The sequence below is a fragment of the Nerophis lumbriciformis genome, linkage group LG06 (genome assembly GCF_033978685.3).
Source record: "Nerophis lumbriciformis linkage group LG06, RoL_Nlum_v2.1, whole genome shotgun sequence".
Classification (NCBI taxonomy): domain Eukaryota; kingdom Metazoa; phylum Chordata; class Actinopteri; order Syngnathiformes; family Syngnathidae; genus Nerophis; species Nerophis lumbriciformis.
In genome coordinates, this window is record NC_084553.2 from 48,262,790 (window position 1) to 48,279,585 (window position 16,796).

Below are 16,796 nucleotides of genomic sequence, written 5' to 3' on the forward strand. Positions count from 1 at the left end.
TCACTAGAGAAAAGCGCTATATAAATATAATTCACTTCACTTCAAGCAGCCGGTAGCGAACACTCAGCGCGACAGCGGACCTCCGTGTGTCTGTTGTCGCATTTAGTCAGAGGTTGGTAGTAATGCGTTACATTTACTCCGTTACAATTACTTAAGAAACGTTTTGGATAAATTGTACTTGTCAGAGAAGTTTTAATGCAACATACTTTTAACTTTTACTTGAGTATTTTTGTGATGAAGAAACGCTACTTTTACTCCATTCCATTGAGTTTATTTCCGATTGTTACATTTATCTGTATCACAATTATTCCTAATCTATTAATTAAGACTTGCAAAGACGTATTCATTTATCAGCGAGCTTTTATACAGCAGGCACTGTCACATGACTCTGTTTGACCAATCCAACTTAAACAGAAGTGACGCTTCACGCCAAACCACTAATCAAACGCAGCCTGACATTCTACCAGGCGAGTAACAAGCCGGTAGTGAGGAACTGCAAGGCCAACAAGCACAAAGTACAGATATAGGAGCTGAACTAGGTCAGTATTTTAAATTATATGGTAAAATAGAAACGTACTTCTTTAATAAGTGTCAGAATGTACCCAAAGAAGACACATTAATTACGTGACATGAGACAAACTGGTAAGCAGACACCTCCTAAAACACTTGACTGAAAAAGCGATCTTTGCATATGTCTCTGATGATCCGAATAAAACGAAAAACATAATAGAGATCTAAAAGAGAACACCCACCTGTGATTGTGACAAAGGTGTTCCCCTCCTCCCCCAGCAAAGGGTTGACAAGTCGGCAGCTGTAGTTGCTGTTCGGCTCCAGCACCACCGTCAATATGCTGGTCAGAGAGAACAGCCCTTGGTCGTTGGCCACCACCGCCGTGGTGATGTTGTCCGTCAGGTTGCGGCCACTCCCGTCTTGCCATACCACGTCGGCTACCGGGTAGCCTCCATAGGCCTCACAGGTTAGGGCCACCTTATCGCCCGGCCGAAGGTTGGATGTTGACTCCAAAGTCACTACGGGCTTGGAGTAAGGAGCTGGATAAAAGATGGGAGATGAAGATTCAAAAAGGTTAAACGTTGGAAGTAGCTGAATTTTGAAGGGATATGGTGACATCGAATAATCCTCTAAGCAGCATGAGGCACCTTGGGATTTGTTTGATAAGATTCCTGTTAGAGTGTTAATAACATTTAGTGTGCTTAGCATGAAATAGGGTTTTATGATCCCACATGACATCTGTAGCACATGGCGGCTCTGCATCTCAGCACTCTCCAGAGATGGAGGTGGGCCTGGAAGAAATTGCCAGGCTTGGAGATTTGGGAAGGCCCAGGCTGTAGTGTAGGCGGGTAGGGGTAAATTGTCAGCTTGGGCTAAAATCCCAAATCCCTTGAGCTGAAACACAAGTACAGAAGAGGAAGAGGAAGAGAAAAGAGGCTGCTGTATTCCCAGAGCCAATCACGGCACAGCAAACAACGGGGTGGAGCTGAGACCGAGATGATTGAAGTTAGTCTGACCTGCTTTGTGAGAAGATGACTTTTTGACATGGAAATGAGATTTACTGTTATTTCTGCTAACTTCCTCTACTGTCAGCATCAGGCACATTTCCATTGAGATTTGCTCGTTTGCATCTGCAGCAGGAAGGAAATATACGACGCGAACTGTGAATGCGGTTTAAAAATAGCAACATCTATAAATCTAATGCATAAAATGGAACCAATTTGTCACTGTTGGCGACATTGTTTTCCCTCTCGCCAGCTAGCAGGGAGAGAAAAAACCCATTATTCATTAACACTACCTAATGCACATCCATCCTTGGAGAATAGAGCGACTCTCAATGGATATAAAAATGTGTGAGGAAAAAAGGCTTGGCATCTCATTCTAAATATAAAAAATAAGTCTCCGCATTGAGGAGGGTGGCCCACATGGGCATTTAAAGAGCCAGGACGTTAGTAAAGGCTGATTGACCAAAACAACAGCTAATAATCCGAGTCAGCGTCTATTGACCACAACAAAGGCCACAATCAGCGCTTATTGACCAGACACACAACTAGCCAGCCCCGAGGAAGCTGTTTATCTCATGTTTATGTCCTGCAAGGTAAGGATGCAGGTAAGTACCCGTGGCATTGTACGACTATGCTATTAACGGATGAGTGCGGATCTTAATATGTTGAGCTCTTATTTAATTATGTCATTATCCACACGGCATTAGATTACTTACAACATGCCAAAACAGAGAGACAATCAAGCTACTCATCAATAATCATCTGTCGAAGGACATTACTTGCGAAATTACAAGTGATTCTTACCAGGTCTTTCCTTGTCAAAGAGTGTCTTTCACACCTTAAAGGGGAACATTATCACAATTTCAGAAGGGTTAAAACCATTAAAAATCAGTTCCCAGTGGCTTATTTTATTTTTCGAAGTTTTTTTCAAAATTTTACCCATCACGCAATATTCCTAAAAAAAGCTTCAAATTGCCTGATTTTAACCATCGTTATATACACCCGTCCATTTTCCTGTGACGTCACATAGTGATGCCAATACAAACAAACATGGCGGATAGAACAGCAAGGTATAGCGACATTAGCTCGGATTCAGACTCGGATTTCAGCGGCTTAAGCGATTCAACAGATTACGCATGTATTGAAACGGATGGTTGTAGTGTGGAGGCAGGTAGCGAAAACGAAATTGAAGAAGAAACTGAAGCTATTAAGCCATATCGGTTTGAACCGTATGCAAGCGAAACCGACGAAAACGACACGACAGCCAGCGACACGGGAGAAAGCGAGGACGAATTTGGCGATCGCCTTCTAACCAACGATTGGTATGTGTTTGTTTGGCATTAAAGGAAACTAACAACTATGAACTAGGTTTACAGCATATGAAATACATTTGGCAACAACATGCATCAGGTTAACCATACCTAAATAGACACAAAATACTGCATTACACAAGACTACCCGAATGTACTCGAATGATTGAAAAAAATAAATGTTTTTAAGCTAAATTATTGGTAAACACAGTTTATGTATAATAATTTACGTAAAACCGCGAGTAATGAATAAAGTTTTCATCAATTAATATATTCTGTAGACATACCCTCATCCGCTCTCTTTTCCTGAAAGCTGATCTGTCCAGTTTTGGAGTTGATGTCAGCAAGCCAGGGAAGCTAGGGTCAATATTCTTGTCTTGATCATCTTCGGTGGCATTAGGGACGGTAGAAGCGGTGTGAGCCAAGACATCCAGGGGGTTTAGCTCGCTCGTCTGCGAGAACAAACTGCCGCCATTGCTTGCCGTGGTACCGAGGTCCTTTGTCCCTGAATAGCTCACACACTCCGGCAGATTCAATGGGGGTCTGGCGGCAGATTTCTTTGACTTTATCGTTGGAAATGCATCTGCTTTGAGTGTCGCAGGATATCCACGCATTCTTGCCATCTCTGTCGTAGCATAGCTTTCATCGGTAAAGTGTGCGGAACAAACGACTGACCATTTCGTCGGCTTTCCCCACACCCTCGTATTTTGAACAAATTTCGTCCAATTTCTTGCCACTTTCGCATCTTTGGGCCACTAGTGCAACTTAAATCCGTCCCTGTTCGTGTTGTTACACCCTCCGACAACACACCGACGAGGCATGATGTCTCCAAGGTACGGAAAACAGTCGAAAAAACGGAAAATAACAGAGCTGATTTGACTCGGTGTTTGAGAAAATGGCGGATTGCTTCCCAATGTGACGCCACGTTGTGACGTCATCGCTCCGAGAGCGAATAATAGAAAGGCGTTTAATTCGCCAAAATTCACCCATTTAGAGTTCGGAAATCGGTTAAAAAAATATATGGTCTTTTTCCTGCAACATCAAGGTATATATTGACGCTTACATAGGTCTGGTGATAATGTTCCCTTTTAAGTGTAAACTACAAGTTTTTGTGGTTACTGTTAGAGGTGGGAATCTTTGGGCCCCTCACGATTCGTTTACGATTCAAGAGCTACAATTCGATTACAAATCGATTATTGATGCATCGTTTATTCGTGTATATTGATGCAGTTTTACATTTCTTTTTGTTTCACTAAATAAGCGTTTATCAGTTTGGCTGAGTCCGCCCTGACTGCTGCTTGAGTGATTGTTTCCCTGAGCCGGTATTTAGTCTGCAACTGAACTGACGAGTCTGCAACCGGACATGACGTCACATGTAACAAAGGTAACGACACCGTTTGATTTTACGTGACTCGATAAACGGTAGTATTAACGGAATTTTTCGTGCCTATAAAAGTATTGAATTCGTTACCCACCCCTAACAACAAGTGAATTGGCTTCTAAAATAGCATTAAGCACATGCAGTCAATTGATAACTTTCCACTGCACAGTAACGGCACCATACTTACTTGGTTTGGGGTTGTGGTGACAAAGCACAGCACCAGATTGAACGCATCAGTCAAAACTAAACATGCTAATCAAATAGAACTGGATTTAATAGTGGTTTGTGGGTCTGGTATGGAGGTTGAGTATTTATCTAAGTTAGAAGGTAGTACTACAGCATGTTGAGCAGTGTGGGCCTACAGTTTGAATGCCTATAATCACTGCCCACACTGATTATATTGTAAGGAATTACCATAGTGCTTTGTTAACCTCAAATAGGGTCATATAGTTTATATGTGCATAACACTGTTGTTTTAGTGTGCATTCTCACCGGCCACCTGCAGAATCAAAGCAGCGCTGCCGTAGTCCCGCACCCTGACAAAGCAGGTGTAGCTGCCTTCGTCGGCCACCGCCACCTTCCTCAGCAGCAGGGAAGCGTTGCCCAGGCGCAGCTCAGCCGGGAAGAGGCTGGTACGGTTGACGAAGTTGTAGGACTGGTCGGCTAGCTGATCGCGTCCCTCGCTGTGGCCGTACACGCTGCGCTTCGTTTCGGTCAGCTGCCAGAAGATCGTCAGATCGGACTCGTTGAAGGGGCCGGCAGCATTGAAGGAGCAGTTGAGGGTGGCGTCCTTGCCGTGCAGCGCCACCACTGGCTGGTCGGGAACGTGCACGTCCATTAGAGCTACAAGAAAGGCAGAGGGGCACATGAGTGTTACCTTACTATGATAGAGGTAAATGATGTGAATAGTGACAGAAGACAAATGTCAGCTAGAGCTTATGAGGTACAATGTACACCAGGGATATTCAAATGAATTGTTTGGGGGCCACATTTCCAGAAACCTAAGGACCACCGGGGGATCGTACATCTCCCTTCACAATAAGTCTTATTTTGTACATACCAGAAAAGCAGTGTTTCATTTTTGTCTATTTATTTTGTCAGACTTAGACCTTGAACTTGGACCTTCATCAAAACAGCGAGTTAAAGATCATCTCTATGACAGCAGTCTCGTGTGGGCCTAGGTCAAGGGTCGGCAACCCGCGGCTCTAGAGCCGCATGCGGCTTTTGAGCGCCGCCCTAGTGGCTCTCTGGAGCTTTTTAAAAAATGTATGAAAAATGGAAAAAGATGAGGGGGAAAAAAAAAAGAAAATTGTTTTAATATGGTTTCTGTAGGAGGACAAACATGACACAAACCTCCCGAATTGTTATAAAGCACACTGTTTGTATGAAACATGCTTCACTGATTCAAGTATTTGGCGAGTGCCGTTTTGTCCTACTAATTTTGGCGGTCCTTGAACTCACCATAGTTTGTTTACATATATAACTTTCTCCGACTTTCTAGGACGTGTTTTATGCCACTTCTTTTTCTGTCTCATTTTGTCCACCAAACTTTTAACGTTGTGCATGAATGTACAAAGGTGCGTTTTGTTGATGTTATTGACTTGTGTGGAGTGCTAATCAGACATATTTGGTCACTGCATGACTGCAAGCTAATCGATGCTAACATGCTATTTAGGCTAGCTATATGTACATATTGCATCATTATGCCTCATTTGTAGGTACATTTGAGGTCATTTAGTTTCCTTTAAGTCCTCTTAATTCAATTTATATCTCATGACACACTATCTGTATGTAATATGGCTTTTAATTTGTTGCGGCTCCAGACAGATTTGTTTTTGTATTTTTGGTCCAATATGGCTAATAGTGTGTCATGAGATATAAATTGAACTAAGAGGACTTAAAGGAAACTAAATGACCTCAAATATAGCTACAAACGAGGCATAATGATGCAATATGTACATATAGCTAGCCTAAATAGCATGCTAGCATCGATTAGCTTGCAGTCATGCAGTGACCAAATATGTCTGATTACCACTCCAACAAGTCAATAACATCAACAAAACTCACCTTTCATGCACAACCTTAAAAGTTTGGTTGACAAAATGAGACAGAAAAAGAAGTGGCATAAACCACGTCCTAGAAAGTCGGAGAGAGTTATTATTGTAAACAAAATACGGTGAGTTCAAGGACCGCCAAAATTAGTAGGACAAAACGGTGCTCGCCAAATACTCGAATCAGTGAAGTATGTGTAATATAAACAGTGTGCTTTGTAACAATTAGGGAGGTTTGTGTCATGTATGTCCTCCTACAGAAACCATATTAAAACAAAAAAGATTTTTTTCCCCTCATCTTTTTCCATTTTTCATACATTTTTGAAAAAGCTCCAGAGAGCCACTAGGGCGGCGCTAAAGAGCCGCATGCGGCTCTAGAGCCGCGGGTTGCCGACCCCTGGCCTAGGCCGATAACAAATTTTGTTGGACAATATATTGACTTACAAATTATTGCCAATGAACAATATTATTGCCATTATTTTAGACCAAATTAACCACTGATGTAATGATCATACATATAGTAATAGAAGAATACCATTTCAAATGCAGTTAACTTGTAATTATTGTACTTTTTAAGATTGTAATTAAACTTTTAAATACCAAGTTAAATAAAACACACAAATAGATTAAAATAAGATATACTGTCCGTAAGCAAAATGTTGCACTTGAATGAAAAATCACAACCAAAATCAACAAAATAGGTTCCGTCTCGTTGAGGAGGGGGTGGGGGACCCTTCTACATATCCAGAACAATAAAGAAAATGATCACGATTATCATTATTATCATGGTATTGCTGAATGTGCTCAAAAAGTACTTATACACACAATAAAATCTTTAACCAAACGGTACTTTTTTAAAATAACTAAAATAAATAGACTTTCTTGGCAGAGGAAACATCACATATTGTTCTGGCTTCATAATAGCCATATTATTTGTATTTCTGTGTTTAAACACGTTTATATTTTATTTTAAAGGGGAACATTATCACAATTTCAGAAGGGTTAAAACCATTAAAAATCAGTTCCCAGTGGCTTATTTAATTTTTCGAAGTTTTTTTTCAAAATTTTACCCATCACACAATATCCCTAAAAAAAGCTTCAAAGTGCCTGATTTTAACCATCGTTATATACACCCGTCCATTTTCCTGTGACATCACACAGTGATGCCAATACAAACAAACATGGCGGGAAGAATAGCAAGGTATAGCGACATTAGCTCAGATTCAGACTCGGATTTCAGCGGCTTAAGCAATTCAACAGATTACGCATGTATTGAAACGGATGGTTGTAGTGTGGAGGCAGGTAGCGAAAACGAAATTGAAGAAGAAACTGAAGCTATTAAGCCATATCGGTTTGAACCGTATGCAAGCGAAACCGACGAAAACGACACGACAGCCAGCGACACGGGAGAAAGCCGGGACGAATTCGGCGATCGCCTTCTAACCAATGATTGGTATGTGTTTGTTTGGCATTAAAGGAAACTAACAACTATGAACTAGGTTCACAGCATATGAAATACATTTGGCAACAACATGCACTTTGAGAGTGCAGACAGCCCATTTCAGGCGCGCTAAGAACATATATTTTTCCACGATTTCAGCACTCAGGTTAACCATACCTAAATAGACACAAAATACTGCATTACACAAGACTACCCGAATGTACTCGAATGATTGAAAAAAATAAATGTTTTTAAGCTAAATTATTGGTAAACACAGTTTATGTATAATAATTTATGTAAAACCGCAAGTAATGAATACAATTTTCATGAATTAATATATTCTGTAGACATACCCTCATCCGCTCTCTTTTCCTGAAAGCTGATCTGTCCAGTTTTGGAGTTGATGTCAGCAGGCCAGGGAAGCTAGGGTCGATATTCTTCTCTTGATCATCTTCGGTGGCATAAGGGACGGTTGCCATCTCTGTCGTAGCATAGCTTTCGTCGGTAAAGTGTGCGGAACAAACGACTGACCATTTCGTCGGCTTTCCCCACACCCTCGTATTTTGAACAAATTTCGTCCAATTTCTTGCCACTTTCGCATCTTTGGGCCACTGGTGCAACTTGAATCCGTCCCTGTTCGTGTTGTTACACCCTCCGACAACACACCGACAAAAGTGAGAAAATGGCGGATTGCTTCCCGATGTGACGTCACGTTGTGATGTCATTGCTCCGAGAGCGAATAATAGAAAGGCGTTTAATTCGCCAAAATTCACCCATTTAGAGTTCGGAAAACGGTTAAAAAAATATATGGTCTTTTTTCTGCAATATCAAGGTATATAATGACGCTTACATAGGTCTGGTGATAATGTTCCCCTTTAAAGTGTAAATGGTGATCACTTCCGATTTATGAGACGTGCTGTGAGTTTACTTCCTGTTGAACGGAATTCGTCAGTTTCAACTTGACATTGTCGAGTTTATTGATCACTGTGTGCAAAAACAGCACATATTTTATGTTTAATGTGAATACTGTAGCTCAGTTGTTTAGACAGTAATGTGTCTGTACAAGTTTAGATTAGGGAATGACGTTTCGTAATGGGGAAAGACTTTAATGTCGTCAGTCCGTCCGTATCAAAGTGCAGTTATGAATGACGGTTCTTTAATCATTTTAATTTAATATGGTAATAGTAACCGTCGGGAGCTTTAAAGCGGTTATTATTACCACCTTTTTTTGTAGTACAAACGCCCACAGCCGCAGAAACCAATGGAAAAGCGTGAACGCTTTTGCAGACCGTCTTGCTTGCCGAACACACACAGTAAAAACACAAACACAAACTTCGATATTAACATAAGAGCTCTGGCCCTGCCTCGCCTCACAAAACGTGCGCAGCTGCTAAAACCGAAACCAAGGGCTACCTTGAGGAACGTCTTAGTTATGCAAATCCCATATTTGGCCGCAGTGTTCCATCTTTGTTAACAAGGTTAAAATGTCAATGCAAGGATCTGCCAATGTGTTTACAGTGGTCTAAGTTCCTCTTCACAACAGGAGCACTCTAATATTTTTGACAATTTGCTGCAAAACTGTTTGTCTTCCAAGTTTTTAATTGAACTCGGGGGCCGGTAGAGAGTCATTACCGGGCCGGATCTTGCCCTAGGGCTGCCAGTTGAATAGCCCTGCTGTACACTGTAAATTACATTTGTGGTTCATGCTCAAAATGCTTTGGATATCAAGCTGGCATTTATGTAAAGGAATACCCTTTGATTCTTATAATCATTACACAAATTGTGAATGAGTTATTGCTATGACCTGCACAACGTTTTGTTTGACGCCGGCCATGTTATTACATGCACAAGTTTTACATGCATGATCTTGTCAGTATGGGTACTACATTTTGTGATGATTCGGCACAAGTCCTTAAAGTTACAGTGAGTGCTTTGCAGAGTGCATTGAGCTGTGTGAGAAATGAATCTGACTTATGGGGGTCACACTTTGGTGTTTAACAACAGCACCACCAAAATAATAGCACAAACAACACAGTGGTGGTGCATGTTTTGACAAAAACTCTCCCTTTAGTGTGAAGCGGTTTAAGAGCAAAAGAGTTAGCCTACACAAACAAACACAAACAGTGACTGTCTGACACGAGTAACAAGCTTGGAAACATTAGCAAAAAAACTTGCTTTGTTTGTAAAGTGAATCCACTTTGCACGTTAATTGCGGAAATATATATTCACACCATTTTCCATCCAGGCCATATCATGTTTAATGGGGATATCTAAAGCCTCTTACACAGAGTGCCCACCAAATTGTTGCATCAGTGCTATAGCAGAAGAACGGGTAATGATCTCAGTCAAGACGGGGTCAACAATCCCGCATTCAGACAACTAGATATATGGCGTCAACACATGCGTCTGGTAAGACGCACAAACTGCTTGTCAGACAGCGACAAATGTTCTCAATACAACAAAACGAGAGAAGTGAAGAAGTACACAAGCGCCGTCGCACCTATGTTGCCTCATTGATACTACTTCTGAAGACGGAATACTGGGAGAACAACGAAAGTGACACAGAAATAAATCACAGCTTTACCAATAAGGTTTATACAGAGTAGGGCTGCGCGATATACTGATAATACCGGTAATATACTTAATAGCGGTATATTTTAGACAGCGGCATATATTTGAGACAATACCGCCACAGGTGTGCCTTTTTTACGGCTGTTTACTCTTTTCTGCGCCCAATGTGCCATGCTGCCCAAACACATGTTAAAGGAGAACTGCACTTTTTAAAAAAAATGTTGCCTATCGTTCACAATCATTGTGAGAGACATGACAATGGATGTTTTTTTAAATGCATTCTAAATATTAAATACATGTGATCTAATGTCCGCTTACAATGGAACCTATGAGAGCCGCTCAATTCTGCCTATGAGGCCCTTGAAAACACATCCAAACACCTCCATTAAGGTTTTATATATATTATGTAAGTCAGTGACGTGCGGTGAGGTTGATGGCTGGTGAGGCACTGACTTCATCACAGTCAGATTTACAAACATATGAACCCTAAAGAGTATCTTATTCACCATTTGATTGGCAGCAGTTAACGGGTTATGTTTAAAAGCTCATACCAGCATTCTTCCCTGCTTGGCACTCAGCATCAAGGGTTGGAATTGGGGGTTAAATCACCAAATGCAGAGGACAAATTTCATTACACCTAGTGTGTGTGTGACAATCATTGGTACTTTAACTTAACTTTAACTTTACACATACAAACTGTAGAACACAAAAAAGCACATTTAATAAAAAAAACGTTATTATGGTTTTACCTTTACTTAGAAATTAAGTCCATGCACCGCAACTAAAGCCCTCACTTAAACTTTCCACGTGCAAGATTGAATCTATTTAAAAAAGTGTAACCGAGGGTTTATAAATGTCGCCTATACTGTATGAAACTACAAAATAACAAACACGGAGGCTCCAGTTTACACGAGAACCACTTTATTTACCTTCTTTCAAAAACCTCCGCAACGTGACATCACTTCCGCTCTTAGCGCCTTCAAAATAAGAGCTCAAGGCATATACTGTATAACAGCGCATAACAGGAACTTAACATCACAAAGAGGAAAGCCCATGAAAATAGGTTACAAAAGTTATTTAATAAGAAGCCAAAAAGTGCAAAAACAATAATGTTCGTGTTGGAGGAGTTGTGAATTAGGTACACCTGCAGTCTGCAGGTGTATCTAATGTTGTGTCACTGCAGTCATTCACAACTCCTCCAACACCAACATTATTGTGTTTGCACTTTTTGGCTTCTTATGAAATAATTTTTAAAAATAGATTCAATCTTGCACGTGGAAAGTTTAAGTGTGGGCTTTAGTTGATATAACAATTCTACGGCGGGTGTGCAGGAGGCGAGCCTCAGCCAGTGCGTCTTTTGCAGCCGTTTTATGATCGCTCAGCACAAGAAATACTTTACACACATACAGTTGTTGACAAAATACACTGTACATTATATACCTCAGCTAACTAAACTATGGAAATGTATAATATAGTTCATATAGCAATACAGTCTCACTGCACAGCAGGCCAGCAGTTAGCCGAGTCATTGCGCAATCCATGTTGCGGCACTGAGTGACGTGCCTCAACTGGCTGCTGTTCACCGCACCGTCTCTTCTCAGTATATGAACGGCAAATGTGAAAATTCAGCGATTTTGAATAAAAATAATCTAAAACTGGTGAAGTTAAATGGAAAATAACTTTATAGTATAATCACTGGATACATATAACAATTACATTTTTTTTTTTCTTTTTACTTTTTTTTTCTTTCCATGATGGCAGGTGAGGCCCTGCCTCACCTGCCTCTAGTGACTGTACGTCACTGATGTAAGTATATATGTAATGTAGTAACGGGCACTCTTATAATACCATTTAATATTTACGTATTTTGATCATTTTAACCATATTGCGGTGCATTCATTTAAAAAAAACACATCACAACGATTGCTTTTCTTTTCTTCATTATTGGTTATTACTCACTGTGGACTTCATGAGAGACAACAAACATAATAAAACATCACTTAGTGTACAAGGTCTGCTGTCATTAGGATGCCGACTGCTGGGATGTTTATATATTCCCACTTAGATGAAGAATGGCTCATAATCCTAGCAAATAAACTAGGTGGGGGCTCAGGTGGGACCAAGCGTCTTTTTGTGTCGTTTGTGTCCCAAATGACTGTCTAAGTGTACCAACTTGTCGGATTACAGCCATTACAGCCAGTCTACTTTTCGGGTGAGAGGCATGATTTATGATCTACAATAAACTTCCAAGGAGCAGGGAAGTGAGGAAGCAGCAGACCACTCAATGATGTAAACATCGGCACACATGATACAGATCACGTCGCCGCTATAAATAGTTTGTCCGCGTTGGCGCTTATAACAGGGACGGCCAAACTACCGGCCGAGGGCCACATTCGGCATGTTGGTCTTTTTAATCCGGCCCGCCAAATATTGGAATAAAGTTAGGCACAGATCTGTTTTGAGAATTGCCACAACAAAACGGATACTAGACTTCGGCACATTGGCAAAAAAAGGGTGAGCAACAACACTGCTTCCACTGAAAGAGAATGTAAGTGTTAACTCTGTAATACCATTTTTGTGTTTCTTTGAGGTTCTTATATGATCTTGTTGAAAATAGATGTATAGCTCATGGAAGTCTACTCTTAGTTCCAACAGATATGATAAGCTTTAAAATGCATCATGTGTTCACCCAGCCCGTCTGTCAAATTTCAAAAGCCAATGAGGCCCCTGAGTCAAAAGGTTTGCCCATCCCTGGCTTATAATAACAATATAACAACAACAACGGAATAGAAGACCTCCCATTGGCTCCGCTGTAAGCTGACTTTTATTTAGGTTTATTTAATATTTAGAAAGCATTAAAAAAAAAATCCATCCGTCGTCATGTCTTTTATAATGATTGTGAACAATAGGCACAATTCCAGAAAGTGTGCAGTTCCTCTTTAAGTTCGTAAATCGAGGTCCAACTGTATTCTAACTAATTAAAAAGAACACAAACGACAACAAACATGTATAAAAAATAAAGTACATCATATTTTACCTTGACAGATGGCAACCTGTGACCCAATTTGGGTCCCCACTCTGAGTTTGAGAAACCCTGCCTTAAAAGATCAAGTGAAGGTGTTTGAAATGTCTGCTGGATCTGCTTCAGACAGTGCGAAATTGTTTGTGCAACACAGCAGCTGGAAAATGGGGATTATGACAATTGTGGAAAAGCTAAAAACTCTTGAGTGTACATTTTTTTAAACAAAGCAAAATGTGTATGCTTGTATTGAAAAGCTGTTTGCGCAGCGTATTGTTTTTCTAGAGAAGAAATACGTGGTATAATTATTCGGGATTAGTGGCCATCTCTGGCAGACGTTCACGAGTCAGCGTTTCCCACTGATCCATGTCTGCTCCTGTACAACGCCGGGACACTCATCAACATCACAGGGGAAGGACGGGGAAAAAAGTAGGCCTCAGGAGTCCTGATGCTCAGTCTTTCTAAATGTTATAATCAGGGCGGCAGTTTTGCCTCCTCACCCTTTTTTGAACTCCATCAGACGGCTCTCGTCAGCATTGACTCACTTTGTTATGGGCGATATTCGAGGAATGCATAGAGGTGCTTTAATCAACTACCCAATTAACAACAAACAAGACTTTCATCTGAGCGGGTCCATGTTTAGTCGGCAACTGCCGAGTCCAGACAGATTTTTTACACTTACGTTCAGCAAATCTCAACAAGGTAGACCTTAGTACTGACACATGAACAGTGCCACCCATTGGCCAACTATACAGCTGCAGTGTAATGGAGGAAGAAAAAAGATGCCTCTGTAATCCTTTTCTCTGTTTATAGTTTTTAGAAAGTGCAATAACATTTTATAAGGACAGAGTGGATGGAGTGTCACCTTGATAACCGAAAAAGTTAATGGAATAAAGCGTGTTTTGTTTCCGCAATGGAGGTTTGATAGGCAGGCAATTTCTGCAGTTGGAATTCAAATCTTGCTCAATCGAATTTGGACCTGGAGCAGCCTTGACCATCCTCTCAAGGTTGCAGCTGCTCATGCAAAAAAAAAACAACCAAAAAATAAAGTGTTTTCTGGTACTGGGGTTGCCGTGGAGATTTCCTAGAATGTAAAATATTATGTTTATAATCTTTCCTGTCCAGAGACAGTTGGGCGGAACTCATCCAGCATTGGGTGAGCATTTGTGAAGGCTCCACTAGGGAAGGGAGTCCTGGTTGGACCTTGCGTGAGAAGAAGAGAGGGGGGCTAATTGATACGTCTCAGTGGTGGTCAGTATAGTGATAGTATTTTCTGATATGAATGTAGCGTATAAGGTGAAAGAGTGCAATTAAGTCACCCCAAAATCAGCCAGGGATGACTCACAAGGTGGGGGGATGGTTAAAGAGCAAACCGCCATAAAGCTCACACATTAAGATAATATCTGGAAACAAGGACGAAGCTGTGATGGTGCACCAATATAGTCTACGTGGTCATTGGAAAGAACTAAATAGAAACCCTTCCTTCTTGTTTTTACACCACCACCTCATACTCGTCCCGATGCCTTTTTTTGAAACGGGCGACCTACGTCTACACCGGGGCCTACACAGGCACTTTGTGTGGTCATGCTGAACCTGCACTTGGAAAAGGAACATAGCGAGTCATTTTGGAATCTGCATCAAAGGCAGGGGAGAAAAGCAAGCAGCAAGCGAGGATGGTTGACGTCACAGAAAAGCGAGCATCTGATGTCCCATTTGTCAGAGGTGAAACACCATGTGAGGCATATACCTGCATGCACTCTGTTTGTTTTTGATTTTGCATGCTCTTTTAGTCACTGCTCTGACCATGCAGTCTCCAAAGACACAAGACTATACGGTCTAGTGGGGCTGGGGCGCAATAGAGCCACAAATCGACGACACATCGGAAGTTCGACCCAAAATTGGGACGAAGAACCAGACAGCTGAAAGATCGGGACCATGTTCGCCACAAAATCTATAGTGGAAGATGTGCTGCTGACCAGTAGGGATGGGGATCAAAAACCAGTTCAGGTTGAGAACTGATTCAGCACAAGTTTTGGTTGCTGCAAAGCATTTGCCAGTTTTGTTAATGACTACGTCCTTGACTTTGGTTGTCGGGCTAGTCGTCACCACTCTTGAAGCCTATCTCAGCTGCATCCTGGACAAGTCAACACCTCATCGCAGATCCAACACAAATAGACAGACAACATTCACACTCACATTCACACACTAGGGCCAATTTAGTGTTGCCAATCAACCTATCCCCAGGTGCATGTCTTTGGAGGTGTGAGGAAGCCGGAGTACCCGGAGGGAACCCACGCAGTCACGGGGAGAACATGCAAACTCCACACAGAAAGATCTCGAGCCCAGGATTGAACCGAGGACCTTTGTATTGTGAGGCACATGCACTAACCCCTGTATCACCGTGCTGAAAAGGGGCAACTTGCAATACCGTATTTTCCGCACTATAAGGCGCACCGGATTATAAGGCGCACCTTCAATGAATGGCCTATTTTATAACTTTGTTCATATATAAGGCGTACTGGATTATAAGGCGCATAGAATAGACGCTACAGTAGAGGCTGGGGTTACGTTATGCATCCATTAGATGGAGCTGCGCTAAAGGGAATGTCAACAAAACAGTCAGATAGGTCAGTCAAACTTTATTAATAGATTACAAACAAGCGTTCTGACTATTCCGTTCACTCCCAAAATGAATAAACAGCTGTTTTATTTTTTTCCCCGAGGTAAAGTCAGTGACGTGGTATTTCGTTTATCTTTTAACAACAGCAAGGTATAACATGTAGTGCAACATTTATATCACATACACTGCAAAAACTGAAATTTAAGTAAGATTAAATATCTCAAATTAGGGTGATATTTGCTTATTTTGTGTCTGATAAGATAATTCTTCTCACTAAGCAGATTTTATGTTAGTGTTTTACTTGTTTTAAGGGTTTTGGTCCTAAGTGAACTCAGTAAGATATTACAGCTTGTTGCTGAGATTTGATTACCTATATTGAGTAAAACATGCTTGAAACTAGAATATCAACTGATGCAAAGCTGTGTCATCAACACTCACAAGTATAAAACTACTTTTTTAAAGTAATAATTCTTACTTCAAGCGTGATGAAAATCATGATGCCGAGCGCATATCCTTATGTCAAGATAATGGCACTAGCATTTACTTAATTTAAGAATATTTTTCAACATATTGAGCAAAAAGGTTGTTGTTTTTTTTCTACCAAGTAAAGTGCACTTGTTATTAGTGAGAATATACTTATTTGAAGGTATTTTTGGGTTCATTGAGGTTAGCTAATTTGACTTGTTTTGGAAAGTCTTGACAAGCCGAATTTTCTTGTTCTATTGGCAGATAATTGTGCTTAGTTCAAATAAAATACCACTAATTTTTGAATTTTTTTTCTTGTTTTTGAACACTGACTTTTTGCAGTGTATGAGGTGCACCGGATTATAAGGTGCACTGTCAGCTTTTGAGAAAAATTGAGGTTTTTAGGTGCGCCTTATAGTGCGGA

General features: G+C 40.9%; 1 protein-coding gene across 2 annotated transcripts in view; it reads right to left on the reverse strand.

The window, feature by feature from the left end:
• The window catches only part of cd276 (CD276 molecule), a 233,282-nt gene that overhangs the window by 176,062 nt on the left and 40,424 nt on the right, over positions 1 to 16,796 (reverse strand). For both annotated transcript variants that reach the window (XM_061964477.2, XM_061964476.2), the window contains 2 exons: positions 4,698 to 5,048; positions 753 to 1,049 (listed from right to left, as the gene is read on the reverse strand). In XM_061964477.2, coding sequence (XP_061820461.1) covers positions 753 to 1,049; positions 4,698 to 5,048 — 648 coding nt within the window. The remainder of the gene's footprint in view (positions 1 to 752; positions 1,050 to 4,697; positions 5,049 to 16,796) is intronic.